The 24,024-nt window shown below is 38.3% G+C and overlaps 1 protein-coding gene across 2 annotated transcripts in view; it reads right to left on the bottom strand.

Moving 5' to 3' along the window:
* Positions 1–203: 203 nt before the first annotated feature.
* CCDC6 (coiled-coil domain containing 6) overlaps positions 204–24,024 on the bottom strand; it is a 52,568-nt gene continuing 28,747 nt past the window's right edge. Inside the window, exons 3-9 of one of the 2 annotated variants that reach the window (XM_075109763.1) lie at positions 23,255–23,383; positions 18,643–18,746; positions 16,800–16,960; positions 12,604–12,760; positions 9,202–9,302; positions 5,259–5,383; positions 204–2,905 (exon numbers count right to left, since the gene is read on the bottom strand). In XM_075109763.1, the coding sequence (XP_074965864.1) occupies positions 2,714–2,905; positions 5,259–5,383; positions 9,202–9,302; positions 12,604–12,760; positions 16,800–16,960; positions 18,643–18,746; positions 23,255–23,383 (969 nt within the window). In that variant the 3' untranslated portion in view covers positions 204–2,713. Of the gene's footprint in view, positions 2,906–3,926; positions 4,906–5,258; positions 5,384–9,201; positions 9,303–12,603; positions 12,761–16,799; positions 16,961–18,642; positions 18,747–23,254; positions 23,384–24,024 lie in introns of those variants that run through there. The other variant, XM_075109764.1, reaches the window with a different exon arrangement.

Here is a 24,024-nt window from a genome sequence, read left to right as displayed (position 1 = left end):
GACGCAGTGTGCAGCTGACAGGCATCAGTAATGAAAAGGACAAGAGAAACCCACCCAGGTGCTTCTGAGATAAAGAAAGGAAGCACTTAAGCCCTCATAGTAAGATGGACCTCACTGTCAAGTGAGTTTCTCCAGTCTACAGGAGATCTGATAAAATCATAGCTGCAGAATTGTAATTCATTACTATAATTCACAAGGAAAACTGAAAATCCATTTATATTTATTAGAAGATGGTTGAGCACAATTTCTCATCTTATTCAAAAAGTCTACAAATAGAGTTTAACAATTCTGATTGCAAGCAAATGTATGTTCAACGTTCTTAGGTAAGGCCAATTTAGAGCCTTGTTACACTTTCAAGATTTAGTATACATTTGTCGGTTCTTTACTTTCCTCTGGTAACAGTCCCACTGGAATAGTAAGGAGAGTTCACTAAGACACTTTGTAACAGCAGCTGAACTTGGCTTACACAAATTCAGGTTTGGAATATGCCTCAAACAAACTATTCCAGGCAATTTTCCATTTTAAGATCTCAAAACAACACTCTCAAAGGCTTCCCCCACCCCCACCCCCACCCCCGCATTTACACTACCACCACTATGAGCTTGCACTCTGTAGAGCCGTACGTCCAAGAATCTCAAAGCACTTCAGAAAGGAGGGTGTCATTTCAAATACTGGTATACTTGAGCTGGAAGCCTACTTATAAAAGATTTTTTTTTCTTCGTCTTATGTTTACAAAAGGACAAGCATAAAACTACACCAATCCTATCTTGACCTTAGTCCCACCTCTGACTGCCTGTACTTTTCTCACATGCGATCTTATCGCTGATTTGGGAGCTCTATTTAATTACAATGCTCACAGCTGAGTGTCCTCTATGGAAAGGTGAGCATCTGCTACGGTCAATTGTTTTCAGATGGAAGCACCGGCCATATTTTAGGTCTGCCGCAGTCTTGAGAATCACTTGATTGGAGAGTCACTACTGTAACTAATGTAATCTGATAATGCACTTGATCCCATATTGGTTTAAGAAGTGTAATAGATTATATATGCATTTCTCTAAATTCTCTCAGAGCTGAAACTACATAGCTACAGTGAAGAAATTCTAGTTTTACCTTAAGCGGAACCTTTTACAACAGTATTTTAACTTACTAATTTTATTTAGAGCACTAATTTTATAAAGATTTTCAGTTTGCAATTCTTACTGAATAGGTGAGCGGCAAATATTAAAATGTATGTACAAGTGTTAGGATACTACCAGAACGCTGTCCTTCCTTCCTACAAATGTCCTTAATACAGCATTAGGCATGTCAAACACTTTTGTAAACAAAAGATAAATTACTCATGTTCTGCTCTGATTATAGCCAGATACAACTTTTCATAAAATAAACATTCTCTTGTCATTTTCCATGGCCCACATATCCACATATATGAGGTAAACCACTTAAAATAATCAATAATATATAAACCTCAGTACTCAACAGGAACCTCGGGAAAAACGTAACTGAGTAAGATTCAATATTAAGAAGTGACACTTTGTTCCACTGCAAAGTGAAACCAATTTATTTGTGCTAAATGAATGGAAAGAATGTATTCAGAATACATTTCTTTATACATTGTACCGGCTTAGGCTGCTAAATAAGCATTCATTAGTGCCATGTTGTGCTACTTTCTTGTACTCTGTTTCTACCAAGCAATACAACGTTTTAGCTGTTATACCAATATATTCCTAAATGCTCATCTTGTATCTTATTTTCTAACAGACTTTTGAACGTTTAGAATACCTGTTCAAACTTTGCTTCAGGGGAATCACAATTAATATATTTTAACAAGAAAAAAATATCATCAGCTGTTCTCTACAATCACATTGCCTTCTGCAGCAAAAAGAAAAAAATATCATAGAGCACACTTTAATCTGTTATCAGTAACCTGTAGGCAGGACCACACTCACCGAAGTTAACTGTGACAGATCACACAGTATGGGCAGCTTACAGGTTAACCTAAGTGTCAAGTGAAATCATCAAATCTTAAGGTCCACAAATTGTACATTCCACAGACTCCAGCAAGCCAGTTCCCTCACTGTAAAATTCAGACTGTACCATACATTTGAGGTGCTTTTAAACAGGAGAAGTATGGATGTGTCCTGTGTGCTGAATTAAGCTTATTTATTATGTAATACAATAGAGTATGTGTCTTGGGCACTGATTAGGGTGTCTAACTCACTTTTGCACTAGAAGCTGTTATTTCAAATGACTGAAACGTAGTGCTGATTTTCCATAAGCTTGGTAAACACTGTAATATTTCAGAATTCATCATATAGCCCATCATGCCTTTAATTTTCTGCAAATTGTCATGAAAAAATATAAAAAGGTATCCCTTTAGTTTTACAAACCTAAAAGCCAGGAAAATGAAGCTTTGGAGCCAAGCAAAACGACATAATGCCGTATTACCAAACAGAGTAGCAAATGTTCCAGCCAGAGAATGGACATACACGTAGTTCAAGTAAAACACTGATGGAAAACTTTGTTAAGTTAGTGTTGTAGACCCACAACACTGGCTGCATTTTATACAAACGTTTACAACACAATTAACAGTGAAGCCTATATAACCTCAGTGCAAATAAGTCAAATCCAAATATGCCAAGTAAGCCTTTGGCTTTTAGTAAACTGCTCCGTGTTATGAGTCCACTTCTGACATACAGACTGCTGAACACATGCACTAAGGCTGAGAGGAAGGATGCACTGAATGTTGAAAAGTGGCTGACTGCGACGCTGCGGATTGGACCGTAGGTTGCACAGGTGGTGGAGGTGGTGGCGGAGGTGGCTGCACTGGGGTCTGCGTGTTTGGAGAAGGAGGAGGAGTGGGACGTTTAAATTTGTCGGGGCTGTTACTTCTTCGTGGTGAAGGCCTCTGCAGAACAAATATTGAAATTATGTTTAACACACTCCTGGACAACTTTAGGTGCAAGTCCTCTAATCAATGTACTGAGCTTGGCAAAGGAAAAAAGAGAAAACCACACCCACCAAAAAATCCAAACAATTATGTGGGAAGAATCCATTTCAAAACATTGCAAGAATCACAATACAACTTTTACATAAAATAAACGTTACTCTGAAATGGAGCAGCAAAGGACAGGGGAAGTACTTTTGAGATCAAACAGAACAGGCATTCCTTCCTGTCAGCTTGCAGGAAATGAACGCAAGACACGTGTCTTGAAGATGCATTTAACCTATGATGACCAGCAACCTAAAAAGAAATGAGAGATGCCGTAGAGACGGCACCTCCCAGTTGTGCTTGCCAACCCAGTAGGTGCTGACGAACTTTAACTCTACACTGCTGGTGTACAAAGTCCAAGTACATGGTACCTGAGCGTGGGTGGGAATGCTTCAAATGCCAGAGAGTCTGCCCAGAATCTCCAGCTTTCTGGAAGACTCTTAGACTGCACACTGGAGCAAGACCAAAGCATAATACCAGTTGTTCTTTGGGCAACAAAAAAAAAAAAAAAAAAAAGACTACAACCCTCTGAGCTGCAGGAGTGAAGCAGTTGTTAAGAGAGCTCCCCTCAACAGAAACCAGATTTTCAAGAACCTGCACGTTTGAACACAAAGATTTAAAAACCACTTTATCTTTACAAACCAGTGGGGGCAGGGGGAAAATCTTCTTTAATGTTAGCAATGTAAAAGTATAAACTACATTGTGCAACACTAACTTCTGCACTTTTGAAACCAAAATGCTCAGTACTTACCGATCCAGTTACCATTAATCAAAAACCTCATGGCATGACAAACCACCCCCCCCAATTAATAACCAACCAAAGGTGATCAGCTCTGGGGAGAAGCATGATTACAGTGCTACACCAAATGTACTACAGGTAAAGTCAATTTATTCTGTAATGGAGATAAAAAATGAAGAGTCAAGAATCAAACCGCACTTTAGTCAAATAATGTATATTGTATCTATTTTTCTGCACAACCACGTACAACAGATTAACACTTTATGCAAAAAGCCAAGGGATTCTTGACAATGGATGTCTCTGAAACACTTAAAATCCATTTATTGCGTTTGTGCACATCTAATAATATGAAGGGACCTGGTTTCAGTATCGAGACAAAGCCAAGAGCCACTTATCAACACCTTTCTCAAAACAATTACTATTTTGTTCTGAAGATCTTTTTCATAGTGACTCAATGTGAAAGATTAAATTACAGTTTCAGAGAGAGTAGTATTTCACAGAGACTGAACAGAACAAGTTCCTTGAAAAAACTATGTTCCAGGTTTTCCAGAAGCATAAAAATCTCCCTGTGGCTAACACATGTGACACAGAGCAGTGGGCTGAACCCGGACCAGGATTCTACCTTCCTGCTTCAGCTTCCCACCTGTTCTACCCACTATTACAGGGTTCCCACCCCTCTTTGCTCAATGATATTAACAGTTACCTTTGCACGCTCACCTAGACTATTTTAGAAGCAGCCGTATTTTAGCATTCTAATAAAAAGTCTACTGAAACATATTTTCATATCTGAGAAAGACAAATATGCAAAAATCTTGCAGGACATTTATATACTGCCATACCTGTTGAGAAAAATCAAAATGGTCTTGATATAACAACTATAAGGTATTTTGCCAAATGCTTAGGCTCTGTTTGCTCATTAAACTTCACAAAAATTTAGAAGAAACACGATTAAGTAGAAATGCATCAAACATCAGAGGTAAAAAGGAAATAAATCCAGTTGAAAGATATGAGAAATTGTCCTAACAAATGTTTATATTAACTTTCTTCTTTGCCAATGAGAATAGAAAATACGAGTTAACTGTCTGTTACAGTGACATGGTGGTAGCATTGTGTGTCATCCTGAAGAAAACCTGAGCTTGGAGCAACCTCAGATGACTCATCCGTCAGATGGTGGAGACTAGGAGAAAAATGAAAGCAATGTTTTTACTTTCCCGGGATAGGCTTAGTAGCTTAGAACATCACTTCTCACACCCTGCCTGCTGATCAATAAGACGGTACCTATTACTGTCCTTAAGTTGATAATACATCCTATTCTTTTGCAGAGAATAAAGGTTCTCCAAAAAGAATCAGTTTCTGAGGGGTGAAGAGGAAAATCAGGTTTGAAGAAAGCAGCAATAGATATCTTGGAGCAAGGAGACAAAAACAAACATTTACAAAAATGTTTTGTAAAAAAGCTGAAGGACAAGCAACCATAACTTTTAAAAAACAAACTAACATCGCTAACAAGTATTTACTGTTTTAAATACTTACTGTAATACCATGGGATGGTCCCATATGTTGCACATGAAGGCCTGGGGAATTGTAGTAAGACATTCCAGCTCTAGTCAGTGAAGTTGGTGGTGTGAAACCAACTGTGTGACTTGCATATGACAGACCTAAAAATTGTTAAAACAAGGTCACATCAACATTCTTGTTTGTATTACAAACTAAAGTGTGAATTCCTTGAAGTTTTTTAGCTCTGAATCAAAGGTTAAGAAATGGTAACTGCTGCCAGATTAGACACCTTAAAAATAGTCGCTGTACGGGAAAGCATGATGTAAAATTCATTTCTTTTCTTGTAGTAGACCACCATATGTTTCAAAACATACATTACACAATGTTAAACATAACTTTTGACTTAACATAAATGGTGTAAGGCTCCCCTGGCAGCTTAGTTTTAGTCCACAAGTATTTCCATCCAGCCTTCCATTTCTCCTCAGAGGAAATGCCTCCCTGAATAAAACACAGTCTGAAGAGGCAGAGAGGTTGTGCCTGGAGAAGCCATCTATCATTGGGCCACTATGAGTTTCCACAAACAAATTGGATGTAGGTGGCCCCTCCCAAGGCTCCACCCCCAGGCTTCCTCCTGTTCTGCCTCAGCATTTATAGGCAGGGACTTTGCCTCTTTGGGGCTGTGAAGTTATAACATTCTGGGATTAGTTGCTACCAGGACTAGGCTAGCAACTAACATTTAAAATTACAACTTGTTTTATCCACATAAGGAAAGCCTAATATTCCAAAGTGCAAATATCTAATTCTTCTGTCTAAATACTTCCTTTCTGTAAGAACTAATTTATAAAAATGCAGAGCACCTGTACAGCTAACCAAGGTAAACAGAAACAGCAACTGCTAAGTGCTTAAAGTTCAGACCTTGAAGTGTTCTAAACACTGAGTATTTCTCAAAACAGCACATTTCCCAAAACCTTTAGCTCGTTATTGCTTTCTGAAAAAATATCACTAAGGTAGGAGACAAGGCTTTTCTCAGCTATTTAGTATTTAGTGCTATTTAGCACTTGCAACTGCTTTGGAGCATTATGACCAAAAAAATTTCTAGAGGTCTATTAAAATTTTGTAACACCACATTGGATTTAACAGTTTTCACACTTCTGCAACACTAAATCAATGCAAAACAGTGCCACTGCAACTACAGTATGCACCAACACCCAGCTTTGTCCTTAACTGCATGTATCAGTGTTTATGCCTCAAGAGATGAGACAAGATCTTGGGAGGCAAAAAAACCGAACCCAAACCTCAGATCACTAATAAAGTCATACAAGAAAACACACTCCTCTTGCTGCCTTCAATTCTAAGTTTGATTCTGCTACATCCCTGGTGTATGACTGCTGCAAATTAAGGGTAACTCCAATGGAATCGCTGTCACTTTAGTTAAGCAATGCAGATTAACAAAATTAATCTGCTTTTTGACTACACAATCTAATTGTCTGTACAGCACATGTTTTCTAACCAAGTGCTTTTGTAAGCACAAGGACAGAAACAAATCAATGTCTAGGTAGGTGACAATGTGGTGCAAGTCAGAGACAAGACCCCAGAAGAATAAAATGCAAAAAATATACTTTAAGTCACTGTTGCAACATTATCATTTTGGGCTGCTTTGGGATAAACCAGTGCCAAAAGTTCTAGAAATGCAAGTCTATATTGCAGCCAAAGAAGTGATAACAGAGTAGTGCAGGTACACCCAAGGCAGCTCATCTCTGCAGCCCAAAATCTCTATCCAGCGTAGCTGCAGAAGCAAAGCATAGAACAGTTTAATCTACACTGAAGACTAATTGGTAATTACAGTAACTAATCCCTAGCTGCCTAGGAGTAGCAGTACTTCTACAAAGTTCCATGAACTGTGCTAGAAATCTCAGCGTCATCTCAGCTCGAAAGAGTCCTCAAAAGCAGCATCTCAAGCCATGCAAGCACAAAAGGCTCTGGGATGCAGGGGCCAGAATCTGATCCATTAAACCTGACTGGCTATCTATAAGAAATTATAGCATTATGGTTTCAAATCATGTTTCTACACATTCAGGCACATAATTTCCAAAACAAAACATTCCAAGTCATAAAATTACTTGATGCAAAATACAACCGTTGTATTACTCTGTGCGGATACTTCTGACAGTGTCTTACTGTACTACTTGAAGTACCCTCAATACTTGTTTTCATTCTTTACTGCATTCATATATACTAGACTGCTGTACAAAATTCCCGACTGACCTCATTAGCTCTCTAACAAACTGCTGTTTCTATTTTTCTGAAGTCTGAAACTTCCCCATGGTGGATATTAATTCATCAGCTGTGAAGGAGTTTAATGTAGCTGCCTGTGCAGAAGTGCTAGCCTGGAAATTTACTGTACCAACATTACCAAAACTGTGAACTCTGTTAGAAACAATAATTTCAGCTGTGCTGTTTTTAACTGTGCTTCAGACTGTGTTTCAGCATCCCCTGTCTGGGGGATATAATTCCCACTAGAACGCAGGACTCTCCAGTCAGCTACTGATGGGAAACGAAGTCCACAGGGAACAAGGAGTGTGCATCAGTCACAGCACAGGAACAAACCGAGAGAGCACTCCTGCACTGGCATGTCAGCATCTAAACTGGGTGAATTTCTAGGATGCAAGCCTGTAAATTACCAGATAATTTCCCCTAAATACATTTTTAATTATAACCACTGTGCAGACTGCAAATACAATGTGCAGTTGAATACTGTATTATTAGGAAGGCTGTATACGTATAACCACGAACGTCCAAAGTAGTTACTCCAGAACAGTTGTTAGCATGGCTACATTTCTGTACACCCAGTTACAGGAAAAGGATAAGAAAACATATATCATTTTCTTGGTAACATACTGTGCAAAACATAGAAAGTCAAGTGATTGGACTCATTTCAGAAGCCCCAAAACCTCTTGAAAACCTCTACCATAATGCTGATCTCTAACACTCTAACATGGCCTATGGCCATAACTACTTCTTACACATGCTTACTCCTTTTCCAACACCTGGATAAAAACTATTTTGAGTCCTCCTGAAAAACTGAAGTCAGACTTGAAATTGAAGAGTTTAAACACATTCTATATGTTCTAGCAGACCTGTTTAATTAAATGTCTCAATCCCATCTTGCAGAATATGTCGATATATACCACATCTCATTTGCCCTTGCTGTAGGACTCTGTCCGCCAGGTTCTAAAGATGAACTTGGGCAAGCAGGGCTTGCAGGAATCACTTCATTGTATAGAAGTGAGTTTGCAATCGCCGTGTAACAATTGCCAAGTGCAATTTTAAGGGAATTTAGGTTTTGGTCAATAAATGTGTTAGTAACAAAAACACATTTCCTTTGAATTAAAAAACTATATTCAGTAATTAAAAAGTAAGAAAAGGTTAGTTTGCCTTTGTTATACAAAGTACTAGAGACGGGAATTCTTAATTTTACAGCTACTGTTTTACAAAAGAAAATTGCAGAAGTATAGAAGCCATTTCTCTACTAAAAAGAAGTGGAAATTGACTTTTTCCCAACATGTTCAAGATCACACTTCTATAAGAAGTTTTGATTCAGAGCACAATAACAGTCACGTTACTTGTTCATCACCAAACTCTAGAAATCTGTTTGAACTATGCATCCCGTTGGGCAACTTCTTGGGGGGGGTGGGGTGGGGAGAAAGAAGAGACAGTAAGAGAGGAAAAAGAGAGCAAAAAAAATTAAAGTTATAGTGAGAGCTACTTAACTGACTTTTAATATCTGTTCACAGTGTAAAACAGAGCCATCTGAAAACATGCTGCACTCGAAGGCATCTAAGGAAACACTATTCTTATATTTATGATGCAGTTTTTTTACTCCAGACTAGCTTTGAAAGGCTACTGACCTAAATATATTAACAGGGCACGTTACTACGTGATGCATACAACAATTTTAGAAACTGGGTTAAATATTTACCAGGTGATATAGGTCTGCTAGAACTTGGTGAGGGTGTATAAGGGATAGGACTGGACACAGTGCGAGGTCTTAATCCTTGTGCAGACATCTCATTAAAATATCTAACAAAAAAAGGTAAAGAAAAATTAGATCAAACCTTTTAAAATGTGCCATCTTTTAAATGTTTCACTGTGGTTTTTTCAATTCCCATAAGAATCACATTAGATTAATGAAGGACCAGTCACCTTTAGGAAGACATGACAGGAACTCTTATCATTGCTGAAGGCTCATCTAGTGGCTTAACTTTCAGTGGAAACAGCTGGACTCATCTTAGTCATTTGCAGTTAAAACCATACAAGTTGCACACAGAATAGTACATGTTAAGGCCAGAGGTATAAACCATGTCATCAAATCTGACCTATGCTACATTCTTGCACTTTACATATTTCTACATTGAACTCAATAGCTTGTCTGGCTGGACTGTATCTTCCAGAAAGGCATTCAGCCCTAATCTGAAATCATGAGAAGGGGGTGAGGAAATCATTAAAGTATTGATAATTTGTTCCAACAGCTGACCGGCCTCACAGTTGAAAACATGCCCTGTTTCCTACTTGAATCCCTCTGGTCTCAACGTTTAGTCATTTGCTCATTGTGTCTTTTGCCACCGGAACAGAGACATTTTCAACCCAGGAATTTCTCCCACTAAAGATACTTCCAGGTGTTGCAAGATACCTCCCACACTTCACTATGATAAACTGAAGAGATGAGAACCTCAGACAAGGTATTTTTCCCCACCTGTAAGAATTTTAGTGGTATTTCTTTGTATTTCACTCACTGAATACAGTGAAGCTTCTTCACAGCTGTCAAAAGTGCTATATAAAAGGAGATAAAATTATGCCAATTGCTCCTACTTACCACTTACAGCTTATACCTCAAAAGTAGTTTTACATATTTTTTCCACAGAACTAGGCTGACAAGCTTTCAGGTTGACTTGCTTATGCACTTTCCACCTAGATTTTTCAGTCAGTGTCTAGATTAGAGGTTCCTCTGCTGACCTTTACCTGCACATATGGTTGCAAATCCATGCACCTGGGTTTATATTTCATATGTTTTAAAATTTCTTTAAAATATGTTTTAAAGAAACACATTTAGCTGTGTTTCTTTACTGGACACAGCAAAGGAACAGGCAAAATTAGCTACCTAACAGCCCTTTTGACTGTTGTCTCCCCTTCTACCACTGTGTTCTCAGAAACTCTTAGTAGCTACATTTATTTCCAGATCACAGAAAACAGCCCCAACATGGAGCAGCATTAAAAATATTCCTATTTGATGGAACTCACAATGATGACTATTTCAAGGTCTGTAAGCCAGTTCATAAACTATTCGGAACATGTTTTGATACTGCTTCCTACTGATTTTTAACCAGGGTGTTGAGAATTACTAGGCCACAACACCTAATACAGGCAGTACAGTGTAGTGATACCAAAGTTGGTATAAATTTGGGTAGATCAGGTAATAAAAGTAGCTGCAGTAGAGAACAACTGAAAATTAACAAACTGCCAAGTTAAAGTTTAATTAAATATAAGTTTTCTAAAGACCTTCCAGTGGCAAGGTCAGTGAAATTGACCAACTAGGCAACCTCTGCAACACACGGTAACTTGTAATGCAGGCAGTATGTGTATTACAGCAAGGCAGTGGTCTTTGTGATTTAATCTTATTTTATTCTACATAAAAACAATTTTATGTAAATCATCCTAGTAGTTGAATCAGGTGATATGGAATAGCAGCACACCGTAGTATACTTCCTGGTTTCAGATGTTTCCCTACTGTTCCCAAGAATAGCATGGAGGATTGAGAAGACAAAGCTATTGCTAGTCAGGAGGAAGAAGTTTTGGGAGAGCTGTGTATTTTGCATTCAGTAAAGCATCTTCATCTACCCCATCTACAAAATTAAGTATCACCAGCTAACAGAATGCGACTGAAAAAACTGGATATCTGATTCATCACACCCGTCATTTTCAGGAAGACAATGTAAGCTGAAAAAAATTTACATTTAAAAATCATTACTGCATACAGTTCCACATTTTTTTTTGTCTACACAGTTCTCCTAAGACTAACCACTCTAACAAGCTGCTTCGTCCTTCCCTTTACTTTGTATTACTTGCACTGCAAGTACCTGTTTTGGAGCAAATCTGTCATGCCTTTGTAGTACCAAGAAAATCAACATGACAATGAAATTTCTTAGAAGCACAGAATACTTAAGTTTTCCTCCATTTTATTGATTACCGCTACCTACAACTGGCTGCCAAAAAATTATTAGGATACTCTACATTTTTTGATTAATACTGGTAATTCACATCGATTTAGACTTTGAGTATATTTCCATTACAATGTAAATACTGGCAGAAAAGATTAGGCTAATAAAAGTAGACTCAAACACCAGAATCCTGTGTTTCTAACAATTTAATTTATATAGCATTGACTATGTCTTAATACCAGATGTGCGTATGTCAGTTGCCTAGTATTTCATTAAAATGGAAACACTACCTTGAACTTCAAGGGTGCTCCTTGAAACAAAATATCTGGTACTTTGTCTCTCGTAAATTATGGCTTATAACAAATATACTGATGACCCAAGAAGAAATATCTCAGTGTCAGCAGAATACACAGCAGAGTCCTTTTTTGAAGGACCACTATAAATCCAAAATAATATAAAACAGCAGAAAAAAACCAATGAGCATTTCATAAGAAATAAGAATGTTTTATTCAAAGTGTACTTAGAAACCTCTTGCAAGGTATAACACTGTCATATGACCATGACGTGCGAAAACACCAAAAGACATCATACAAAACCATTAAAAACTCAAGACTATCTGTAAGGTCAGTGCAAGCAATGCAGCTTGCAGCAGAGAAAAAAAAAATCAAGGACGTTATGGGTTTGGACATCAAGAACAACACAACAGTTCTGGAAATGCTTCCTCTCTCTAAGGCTTTACACAATATCCCTTTGTACTTGGCTGAACACATTTTACCCTCTGCAAAGGACAGATTAGCCCCAAGTGAGGACATTGCTCTTACCTCACAGAATTCCTTGCAATTACCAAGTTTGTGGCAAGACCAAAGCATTATGATTGCATTATCCTGAATCTCAACTCCACAGCTATATTTATTTCAATATACTTTATCAAAATCCTAAGCAATCTTCAGATACAGGTTATTTTCTCACTGTTGAAACTAAAGCAATTTCTAGACGCATTTGATACAATTCTACTAAGGTATTCCTGGCCCATGCTGAAATTTGATATGTATATTAAGCCCATATACAGATTATTTCTATACTTACTCTATAATATTCAAAAAGAAGTATGAGTATTGATTAATAAGCTCAATGCCAACACATTTGGGTGGCGTGAAAATACAAACCTCTCATCGTCCATTTCTAAGCTGGATTCACTTTCTGACAGTTGCCTGCAGAGTGCTTCCCTACGTTCCATTTCCCTCTGTAATTTTCTTTGAAGTCTCAAGTTTTCTTCTCTCATATGCCGCTCCTCTTCTAAATATTGTGCCATCTTCTCTGAATCTGAAAGTCAGAATTTTGTTAAGATCAAAATTCAATTTCACAGACCGGTTAATATGTTGTGCCTACTTTTACTTCAGTATTTCAAGAATGACAGTGTAGAAAATGCTCAGGATTGATTGCTCAAAATTCTCATCTCTAAGTCATTAGTTCAAAGCCTAATTCAGAACAGTGGCTACTAAAATAAATTACTGGTTGACAGCAATTTTGGAAAGAAAAGGTAAAAAGCAAAAAAAGTTTTAAGTATTTACTTAAAAGAATTTGAAAAGAAAGGAAAAAGTCATGAAGAAAAAACCAAAACCATAAAGAAGAAATACAATGATTCCTGCTCCATAAAAATACTGCTATTCCATATTTACAAAGAATTTACTGCAGCACAAAAATTATTTGAGAGGTATATTTCCATGTTGAAGGACGAAGCACGAAACAAGTTCTGAAACCCAAAACACTGAAACTTGTATTAAATTGCTACCTTATATGTATTCTATAGAATTTAAATAGAATGCTGAGCACTATAAAGAGTGTTGAGGGAGCTGGCAGAGGAGCTCACCAAGCCACTCTCCATCCTTTATCAGCAGTCCTGGTTCACAGGGGAGGTGCCAGATGACTGGAGGCTTGTCGATGTGACACCCATGTACATGAAGGGCCTCAAGGAGGATCTGGGGAACTACAGGCCTGTCAGCCTGACCTCGGTACCAGGGAAGGTTACGGAGCAGTCCATCTTGAGTCTGCTCAGCAGGCAAGTGCAGAACAGCCAGGGGATCAGGCCCAGCCAGCATGCCTTCATGAAAGGCAGATCCTGCCGGACCAATCTCATGTCCTTCTATGACCAGGTGACCCTCCTACTGGATGAGCGAAAGGCTGCGGATGTTGTCTACCTGGACTTTAGTAAAGCCTTTGACACTCTCCCACAGCATCCTCCTAAAGAAGCTGGTGGCCCATGGCTTGGATGGGTGTACTCTTCACTGGGTAAAATCTGGCTGGATGGCTGAGCCCAGAGAGTTGTGGGGAACGGAGCTAAATCCAGTTGGCGGCCGGTCACAAGCGGGGTTCCCCAGGGCTCAGTGTTGGGGCCAGTCTTAATATCCTTATCAATGATCTGGATATGGGGATCGAGAGCACACTCAGTAACTTTGCAGATGACACCAAGTTGGGTGGGAGTGTTGATCTACCTGAGGGTAGGAAGGCTCTGCAGAGGGATCTGGACAGGCTGGATCGATGGGCCGAGGCCAATTGTATGAGGTTTAACAAGGCCAAGTGCCAGGTCCTGCACCTTGGTCACAACAACCCCATGCAACACTACAGGCTTGGGGAAGAGTGGCTGGAGAGCTGCCCAGTGAAAAAGGACCTGCAGGTGCTGGCTGACAGCCGGCTGAGCATGAGCCAGCAGTGCCCAGGTGGCCAAGGAAGCCACCAGCATCCTGGATTGTATCAGGAGTAGCATGGCCAGCAGGAGCAAGGCAGTGATTGTGCCCCTGTACTCAGCACTGCTGAGGCCACACCTCAAGTACTGTGTTCAGTTTTGGGTCCCTCAGTATAAGAAGGGCATCGAGTTGCTGGAGCATGTCCAGAGAAGGGCAATGAAGCCGGTGAAGGGTCTGGAGAAGGAGTCTCATGAGGAGCAGCTGAGGGAGCTGGGGGTGTTTAGTCTGGCGAAAAGGAGGCTATGGGGGGACCTTATTGCTCTCTACAACTACCTGAAAGGAGGTTGTAGCAAGGCGGGTGTTGGTCTCTCGTCTTGTTCTATCACTAGTAACTTGGGAGAAAACAGCTTCAAGCTGTGCTAGGGGAGGTTTAGATTGGATATTAGGAAAAATTTCTTCCCTGACAGAGTGGTCAGGCATTGGAACAGGCTGCCCAGGGAGGTGGTGCAGTCACCATCCCTGGAGGTATGCAAAAGACATGTAGACATGGCACTTCAGGGCATGGTTTAGGAGACATGGTAGTGCTGGGTTGAGGGTTGGACTTGATGATCTTAGAGGTCTTTTCCAACCTTAATGATTCTATGATTCCTTCAACTACACATTTTATCATAGAGATTGGCCAGCAGAACATGTACTGATAGTAAAAGCCAACAAGTGGTTTACTCTTTGCATCAAACAACAATGTGAGTTTGCAATTCTAAACAATTTCAACAAACATCACTTAAATGGTCTGGTATCACAGGCTATTTGAAGTGATAAAATCAAATTATGGGCAGCTAGGAAGCATTCTGACAGATTATTTAAATAAAGTAGAACACTTGATGACATGACACACAATGTATTTTGTGAGGTCTTCTAATGTTTAATTAAGCTTACAGTTAATTGCTTGATGTTAAAAAAAATATGATTCATCCTGCTTTGTGATCACTTCTTTATGTGGCATCCTTCATTCAAAAGAATATTCCTGTTTTAGAAGACTGTTCCCAAACTATCAAAAATATAAGATTTCTCTCTCTTTTGTGGAAATATCACTTCTAAATACAACAGTATCACTTATTTAAAACTTATTATTCCAAAACAGTTCCTAGACTAGAAATAAGTGCACCAGGAATACAAACTGTAATACCAGTATCAGAATTTAATAAGCAGATTTTATTAAGTCTTTACGAATAATACTAGAGGTTCTCTAATGACCACAATTTGCAAACACCAAACTGAAAACTGTATTTCAGTTTCATAATCTGCTTGCAGGCTAGGACATCCACCATTTCTATCAGTATTGCTATTCATATTGCAGCTCTGTTTAATCTGTTCACAAAAGGAAAGAGCACTTTTAAACCTAGATCTTATTTTTAATCAGAATTTGACTTTAAAAGAATTTAATTTTTTTACTCTAAATCACAATAATTCAAAAAGACAGCACTTAAATAAAGAATACTTGAAACAAAATTAATAAGGCTAGATTTGTACAAAAAGTACTTTAAGGCCCTGCTCTGCTTCTGAAGTTCAGTAAGTGAAGGCTGCAGTGCAGAATTGGCAAGTACAAAGATTAGCAATCCTTATCTTCTTTTAAGTGACACAAATTATCAATACCGCAAACTTGTGCACAAGGCCCCTGCAAAAGAGCACTCTGCCATCACCTCTGTCCTCCAGAATGGCCGCTGCCTCCGGCAAGCTATTCCTCTAAACTAAACAGGGGCTGTCAAGAGGGGGAGAATAGTGCTTGTTTCCCACTCGCCCAAATTTTTCTTTCTACGTGGCTAGATATCTACTCACCTATCAATTGAAATACAATGATGCCAACTAGGATCTGGGCAGAATTGATGAAACTCAGAGTAGATAGATTTCAGATGGAAATTTTAGGTTTAGCATGAAGGAATGAAGGACTGGCATTGCAAAGATCACAGGAAGGAGCAAGCAACCTTCCTACCAGCTCAGAGCATGTGCTCAGAGCTGTAGCCTCTTCTCTTGAAAGGCACGGCAAAAGTAGGCTTTCCAGTTCTCGTCAAGGGTCCATGACACTTTTCACCACAGAAACACAGACTTCTACACAACTATTTATTCCGTCCACCTTCAAAGCCATCTTACACAGGTGAGAACAAAACAAGACTACTTGTTCTGCTATTTTGTGAAGTCAAATAGCCACCTGAACAATTACTCTAACACAGCTACAAACAATTATTTAAAGGTAGCTTCAATCATTAGCAAGTGAAATTTCTTGTATACAACTGAACTTTATTTTGCTAGCTGTGAATTCTTTTGAGTAATTCTTAATTTGTAACAAGACTCTAACAAAGTAGGCCATAAATACGTTTTGAAAAATCTGTATGTTGAAATCCTGCTAAGTCTCTGAAAAAAAGAAAGAAAAACATTTTTTCTAGCCCAAAATATTAAAGAAATATTTGTTGATTCTTCCAGACACCCTTCTAGTAAAGCTCAAAACCCCCCAAACTGCAGTATGAATACATCAATGAGAAATAAAACTGCCATTATGAAAATGTTTTAATACAAACCTGCCCTGTTTTTTCCACTTCTACCTTAAATTCAAACTCATGAAAGTATATACAAAAATCTTACATTACACAAACTTAAAGATTTAAAACAAGTTGTTTACTCACGCTGTAACTGTGCAGCCCTCAGTTGTTTCTTTAACCTCTCCACTTCATTCTTTAAAAATCTGATATGTCGCATCATATTTTCTGGAGAATCTATCTCCATTGATATGTCTCTGGGTGACGGTGGAGCAGATACTGGCTGGTCTAATTTCTCCTGCAAAATTCTGTATGAAAAATAGTTCAAACTTTACCTTCAATTCTAATGAAAAAAAACCAACCCTTAAGTCCCCCAGAAAGCCACTGCAAGGATTCCGACAGGTATATAAGATTCATTTTAACTACTGATTTTGGGGAGAGAATTTTGAGAGAATTTGTAATGCCTTCTTTTTTCAACTCAAAAAAAAAAAGGGAAAAATTGTTGTCCAAGCACAGGTGGATTTTCTAAAATATTCAGATACTGACACTCCCAAATATTTCTACATACAGTTCAGGAAAAACAACTTCTGGACTATATATAGTTACATCAGTTTTATACTCAAACGTTACTTATTCCATAAAATAATTTCTAAGCAAATTAATTTTATCTCTTACGAGTTTCTACCTTTACGTTCTTAGAGGAAGAACACATATTCCAGATCAAAATACAAGTTAAGTAGAAACTTTTCTGTGTTTCACCATTGCCAAGAGAGAAAACTTTACAGACATTTTCTGAAGCATAGTCAAAGAGTCGCCCCCTGCCCCGCAAGGTTTCAAATACCTCAAATAACTGATTGTAAATTCAGGAGTAATGAGCTTCTCTTATAATGAAGTAAGCATATTGCAGATATTAAGTGTTTGAATGATGATTTTTGGCATTAGCATATGAAGTATTTTCCAGCCTGAGAGCACGAAACTGTGCTTCACTAGAAACACGTTGACTGGCCAGATCCAACTCTGCCCTGAAGAGCAGGGACAGCACTATGCAGGCACAACTCTTTGCATGGCCTAGTATCACACATACCATACCAAGAGGTACTAAAGCACGGCCTGACTCCACCATAGCTCCTTGTAAGAAGGCACACAGTCTGAGATAAATTAAACCGAAATGGTTTGGCTTAAAGAGACTTTAAATCTAAGATGCACAAAAATCCTACCAAAGGCTCATCCTGCTATGATATTCAACAGTGGTAAATCCATAGGTAGCTCTTCAGAGCACTTTCTACACAGCAGGGCTCTGTAAAACTACAAAACCTGAAGTTCACCTAGGCTCAGGCGTCTTCTGAGGCCCCAGGCAAGATTCACAGAGTCACACTAACATAACTGTCCTTAAACATGTAGAAGAAAATAAGATATTAATCAACTCTTCTCCCCTAATCCCCCCAAAAACAGAGTTCTTATAATATGGCATTAAAGAGAGGGTTGCTTTAATACATATTTTGAATCTTAGCTTTCCCAGCAATATGAGGTCTCACTGTCTTAACTTCTGTTGAAGAAGCAGCAGGAAGTCTCAATGACATGAGTGCACACCACTAAGAAAAAAAGCTGAAGTTTTCTTTGAGCCGACAGGGAAAACACAAGAGCTTCTCATATAACATATACGCTGTAACACCACGTTATTTTATCTGGGCCACGAATATAGAGCTGATGCCAAACCAAAAGCTTTAAAAATAGTCTATCAGCAGTTCAAAAAATTCAGCAAATTCCTTCAAGTTTTCCCAGGTCATTTCTTATTCTATTTAGTTTCATCTACTTTAAGCAATCAAGGATGTGGCATCATGTAAACACGGAGCTTTACAAGTGCTTTAACTTTCAGGTTTTCATAGATCAAACAACTCTTATGGGACAGAGAACAACCTATTTAATCCAGAACATTGTGTATTAAATGATACCTCTCCCACAGTAACAAACACACTGAAACAAGACAAACCGTTTTTCTGCTTCAAGCTTATCCATCCTCTTCCAGAGACGATTCACTAGTGCTTCTTGTTCTTGTTCCAAAGTATTTTCAAGGTCAATCTTCTCACGTCTTAGCTGGAGAGGAAAATCAATCAGTGAAAATGATGGGAATATATATTTTGCAAGGAACTCGTTAGGAAAGATCATTGCTATAACACCAACATTTTACATGATGCTCTACGACAGCAAGGAGAGGCAAAGAGGAGACAAAAGTCAGGCACAACACACTGGTCACAGAGCCAGTGAGAAATCAAGAGATGGAGGAGTTGCACAGTTGTCATCTTCTTAGAAATTTTTTCTCACAGAACTTGTCATCTCTGGCCAATAAGGAGAAGCTTGAAACCTGGACATGCAGTCACTGATGACATGACAGCCTATTCAAAGGCTCACCACTTTCCTGATGGGCAAATAATCCCACATTACAAGATGGAAAGACTGAAAACAGATTAAGAGATTTCCTCACACATGTACTGCGCCACTGGGTGAAGTGCTATTACAGCACCTAAATCTGCAAAGTACTAACCACCAAACAAATATTGAGATTCCCAAAATTTAAACTTGCACACTTCAGGTTTAATGTACAAGTTTAATGAATGTACAGGTTTCTTCTTTAAAGCTTAGAGAAATTAGTTACTTTAAGTAAAAATAGACATATATTGATGAGAAACAAGGAACATAATTAAAAAGAAACACTGTTTAGTAAATCTTTCCATGTCTGAGTTTCCAGATGTACGTTAACAGCTGAGGGAACTTCCACTTCAGTAAGAGAGAAGTCAGGAGCAACATGCTCCAGCCTCACATGAAGGATGAGAATTTGGACACCAGCCAACACCTTGTTCCCCACACCAGCAGGAGCTGGCACGGTACAAAGGCAAAGGGCTCAGCCCCGGGCGACACAGGGCGCTGCTCATTAGCCAGCTTGGCCAATGCTGGGGGCTGACAGCATTCAGAGGGAAGAAAGCACACAAAACGTTCCAGGAATCTGCACACCGTGCTTCTACATTACCAACACGCAGATCTTTACTACATCGCATAGCTATCTAAACACATGATGAAGAAGGTTTGACTGCAGATCACTTCTGCAGCAACGGTTGTTGCATCACTTCAGTGCAGCATCGTTTAGACTCGCCTGCTCTGACATAGTCTTTTTACAACTATGTAATTGATCTAGCACCAAACCCACAGAAACATACTAATGAAAATAGATGTATTTCATTTAACAGTAGGATAAAGGGCACACTGGAATTTGAAGACAGTAAATCATTTATAGTCTTGGATTTGAAAAATCTAATATTACATTTAGTATTACAGCAACTACGACCAAGGCAGCAGAGTCCATTAATTAGAAATCTGCATGTAGGTGAGCACGCACAATGGCAAAAACAAATCATCAGCAACGATACACAAATGAGCCTTGTATTGTGCCCTGAAGGCTGACAAACGTGCTCTGATGAAACACCAAAGAAACAGGTTGAGAAACAGAGATCTAGAAGTCCCCATTTCTAGTAACATGAAAACACACTGAAAACAAGTATCTTCCTTTCCTGATACTGAGTGTTGTCCCAGTTCCTCCCAGTGCCTGGATATTAAAGCTTTGAGGATGAACACCTTGAATTGAACCTACAGGAGAAGGGACTGCAGCATCCCGACCAGAGCTGTGAATTCAGAGAATAGGTCTAGTTGTTTTGTACTAGGTAGTTTCAGGTGTACTTTGAAATGCAGTCTAACTCTAGTTGAGGAATTTGTTAGGAATATGATAGTATTCTGAACTAAAATAAGCAGGATGGGATTATATATCAAGGCCAAACAGCAGCTCTGTCAATACTAGTGTCATTCTATATGGGTTCAAAGTTACATTCTAATCCAACATCACCTAATTTTTACCATCACAACAGGGAAATGAGGAAGTATTGCTTGCTTTTTTGGACCATAATCTTCCCTTCAGAGGAAGGTAAAAATCCCTTTTAACCTTCCTCACCATCTAATTGTGTCTCTTTCATGCATACACTTACTTCACTTCAAATGCAGCTAAAATATCCATTGTCTGTGTGTTCTTGGATTACCCCTTCTCCAGCCTTCTTGCCAACTTACCAACAAGCACAACTATTCCCTTCTGAAACAGAGATCTTCCAAATAAGTGAAAGCTGATTATGACCTCTAAGCCCACTATCCCAAATTTCACTTCTCTGCTTCTCATTTGCCCCTCCTGCTTTGTAGCTTTAATTCTCTGCTGCTCTCCACAAGTATCTTTCCAGAAAACTTTACACATTTCATGTCATTCTCCTTTCAAAGAACTAAAGGAGATTATTATTAGCAGTTCAGTTCTTATTCTTCATCTCCTAACTGCAACAATTCTAGTTCCTCACTGTACTGTGTGAAAAACAATTAAAATGAGTAACAGCAAGACTACCCAAACTTGGCCTCTGTAGGACAAAACTGACAGCTATATTTCCTATCAAACTACTGAACTATAACACAGAACATTATTGCTGATTTTAACTGAGACAATCAGTTAATGAGATAGTCACAGGTTGCAAATTTCTTCGCCATTAGCCTTCAGAGAAGAATGTTCTGCCACTTCAAGCTGACTTAAGAAAATTAAGTTAGGTCACATTTGAACCCTAAGATCCAGCTTAGATTTTTATTTAGAAATAACATTCTATGTGACCATCACTGCTACTAACTGGCTACCTAGTGATCACCAGTGGCACAAGCAGCTCAGATGACAGAAAGCAAAGGAGGAAGGACACAAAGCATAGATAATTAATGTTCCATATTTTAAAAACAATAGTTTAGTGAATGCATGCTGTAACTAACTGCTCACTGATTACAGTGATAGATCTAGTAACCCAGCCCTAGATTATATTCAAAGCATTGCTGAAATACTCCTTCCAAGCCCTGTTTAACAGGTCTCACAAAGGTTATGTTGGCAATCTCTCTTCCTGAATTCCCTACATATACCATAAAGGCAACATCGCTCTGCTCACAAATTTTGGTTGCTTCTTGCTAGGTACGGCACATGCCCCAAAGGCTGTTGCTGCAGCTGGTTAATTACTACAATAGGCTTTTTTTTTCCCCCCTAATTTGTGAAGAAAGCATGCTGAAGTTCAAAGTAACTCAAGATTTACTCTATCTTTGTTTTCTCTTACAGTAATGTATACATTGCATTACATATAAATACATATGGAATTTCTAAGTAAGACTGATAGCCAAATTTAACATCATCTTGAACAAAGTTTTCAAGCTCAGATATTTGAAAGACCTTTGAGCATCCCTGCTTTTTGAACGATTTATCACTGATATTCAAATGCAGCAACAAGTTTCGAATTTTATGATTTCACAAGTCTGTCTGCCCAGAACAATGATACAAAAATACATACCATTAAGATTTCAGCTGTGGCTCACGCTAACATTTCAAAGACTAAACCGGCTTAATATGTAAGCTGACTTTGCATTTTGATTAAGTGGCTGCCACCACCTTGTGGCCAAGAGAGTTATTTCAATCTCATGTTAATTTCACTGCTGGTTAAGGATTTGCTGGCAACTACATCCTCCTACCTTTCTATTTTTTGATTTGTTCCATAGATATCTCCATATAGAAGGTTAGCATAAGAATCAAGAAAACCCATTTAATCATTAAGATAGCCCTGAATTTATCCACAATGTCACCAGAAATAGGAGAGTCATACAAAACTGGTAGAAATTCAGATTACCAGCAACAAAGAAGTTCCACATCTGATAACAGCAAAAAAATTCACTGAAATAATGTACAATATTTATACCACCCAAATTACTGAATTTCCACAAGTCAGAAAAACTGAGGTTCTTTAACAAGCCTATATGTTTCATCAGTTTGCCTTTTAAGTCAAAAGGACTCCTGCTAACGCCAGAGATGCTTTCATGCACATGCCTAAAATTAGACATAAGAGTAGTCCCCATTGTCTAAACTTCCAGTGGAAACATGACCAAAACAAGTGGTGTTTTATCTCTGCAATCTTCATAACTATCTAGGGATGAAGGGAGTTGGATGTAGTCAAATCTCAAATCTTCTTAAGTATACGTGCAGCTGACATCTCACAGTTCAAGTCCCGTGCTACCCAAGCTGCTATAGAAAGGTGTCCTAGAGCACTAGCTAGACCACATACATATCGCTTACTGTTGTGCTTAGCCGCTGTCAGAACTGACAGACTTTCTCACTAACAGCGTGAGAATGGAAGCTGATAACAGCAACAAGAAGCATTACTTAGAAAAGTTGCATTTGCAAAACTCACAGCTGTCCAGCAGAAGTGAAGGCCTGAAGTGAGGCTACTAAAAGTTATAACAGCCATTGTAAAAAAATTAATCAAAGTTTCTTGTAATAACTTATGTTAATGATTTGCTGCTTTGAAAGTCAAACTGACTTTTCTATATTTTTGATATTGCCCAGTTTCTTACATACTTAAAAAATTAAGTCAAATCTAATACAATACAAGTTTTGGGGTATTTTGGTTGCTTGTTTTTTCATCTCTTGGGGGTTTTGTTGTTTTGTTTTTCCCCAGAATCCCTTGTTTTACAGTCATATCACTCTGAAAGTAAGGAGTTACCTGCTCCAGGGTGAGCTGCTTCGAAATTGTATCATTTTCCAGTTTTTTAATCTTCTTCATCAGTTTGTTCACTTGAAATTCCTGTTCCTGCTCTAAATGCTGCTCCAGTTCAGCTTTCTCATGCTGCAGCTAAAAATTCAGGAGACATGGAAGTACTTTAAACACACAAATAGAAGTATGAAACATTATGTACCTTTTATACACTTATTTACACGTTTATTCTTACCGCATGTTAAATTCTCTACTGATGATTCTTCAAGACTTCAAACCACACAACCCACCCAACAGCCCTTCAAAAAAGCAACATTTTAAACTGTGTTCCATTTACAAAGCAGATGGAAGTAAACTACATTTCCAAATATTTAATAAAGTCAAATCACAATAGATACATTATATATAGCATATAAAATAATTATAGACATTTCAAGAATCTATCATAATGTTCACAAAAGCATTAATTTTAATCTAATTGCATCATCTCAAGAGCACCCAAAGCAAAAAAATGCAGGCCTTAGCGCTTCCTTCTCCCAGGCAGCTGAAAGTTCAAAATCATGACTGAAGTCATACTGCTGAAATCACTGTGCAACAAGATAGTAGCAAAAAATAAATCTAATTTCTATTCCTATACTAGCAAGATTCAAAATATTCTGATGACATAAAAACACTGGTTATTTCAAATCAGGATTATAAATTTTATTAACACTCAAGGGAAATTTTTATTCAGTTAATATTTCCAATCAAAAAAAAAAAATCTTTACTCTCAAAGCTCT

Source organism: Phalacrocorax aristotelis, chromosome 14 (genome assembly GCF_949628215.1).
Source record: "Phalacrocorax aristotelis chromosome 14, bGulAri2.1, whole genome shotgun sequence".
In the NCBI taxonomy this organism is placed as follows: domain Eukaryota; kingdom Metazoa; phylum Chordata; class Aves; order Suliformes; family Phalacrocoracidae; genus Phalacrocorax; species Phalacrocorax aristotelis.
The sequence above is the reverse complement of the archived record's forward strand: the minus strand, read 5'-3'. Positions and strand labels throughout refer to the sequence as shown.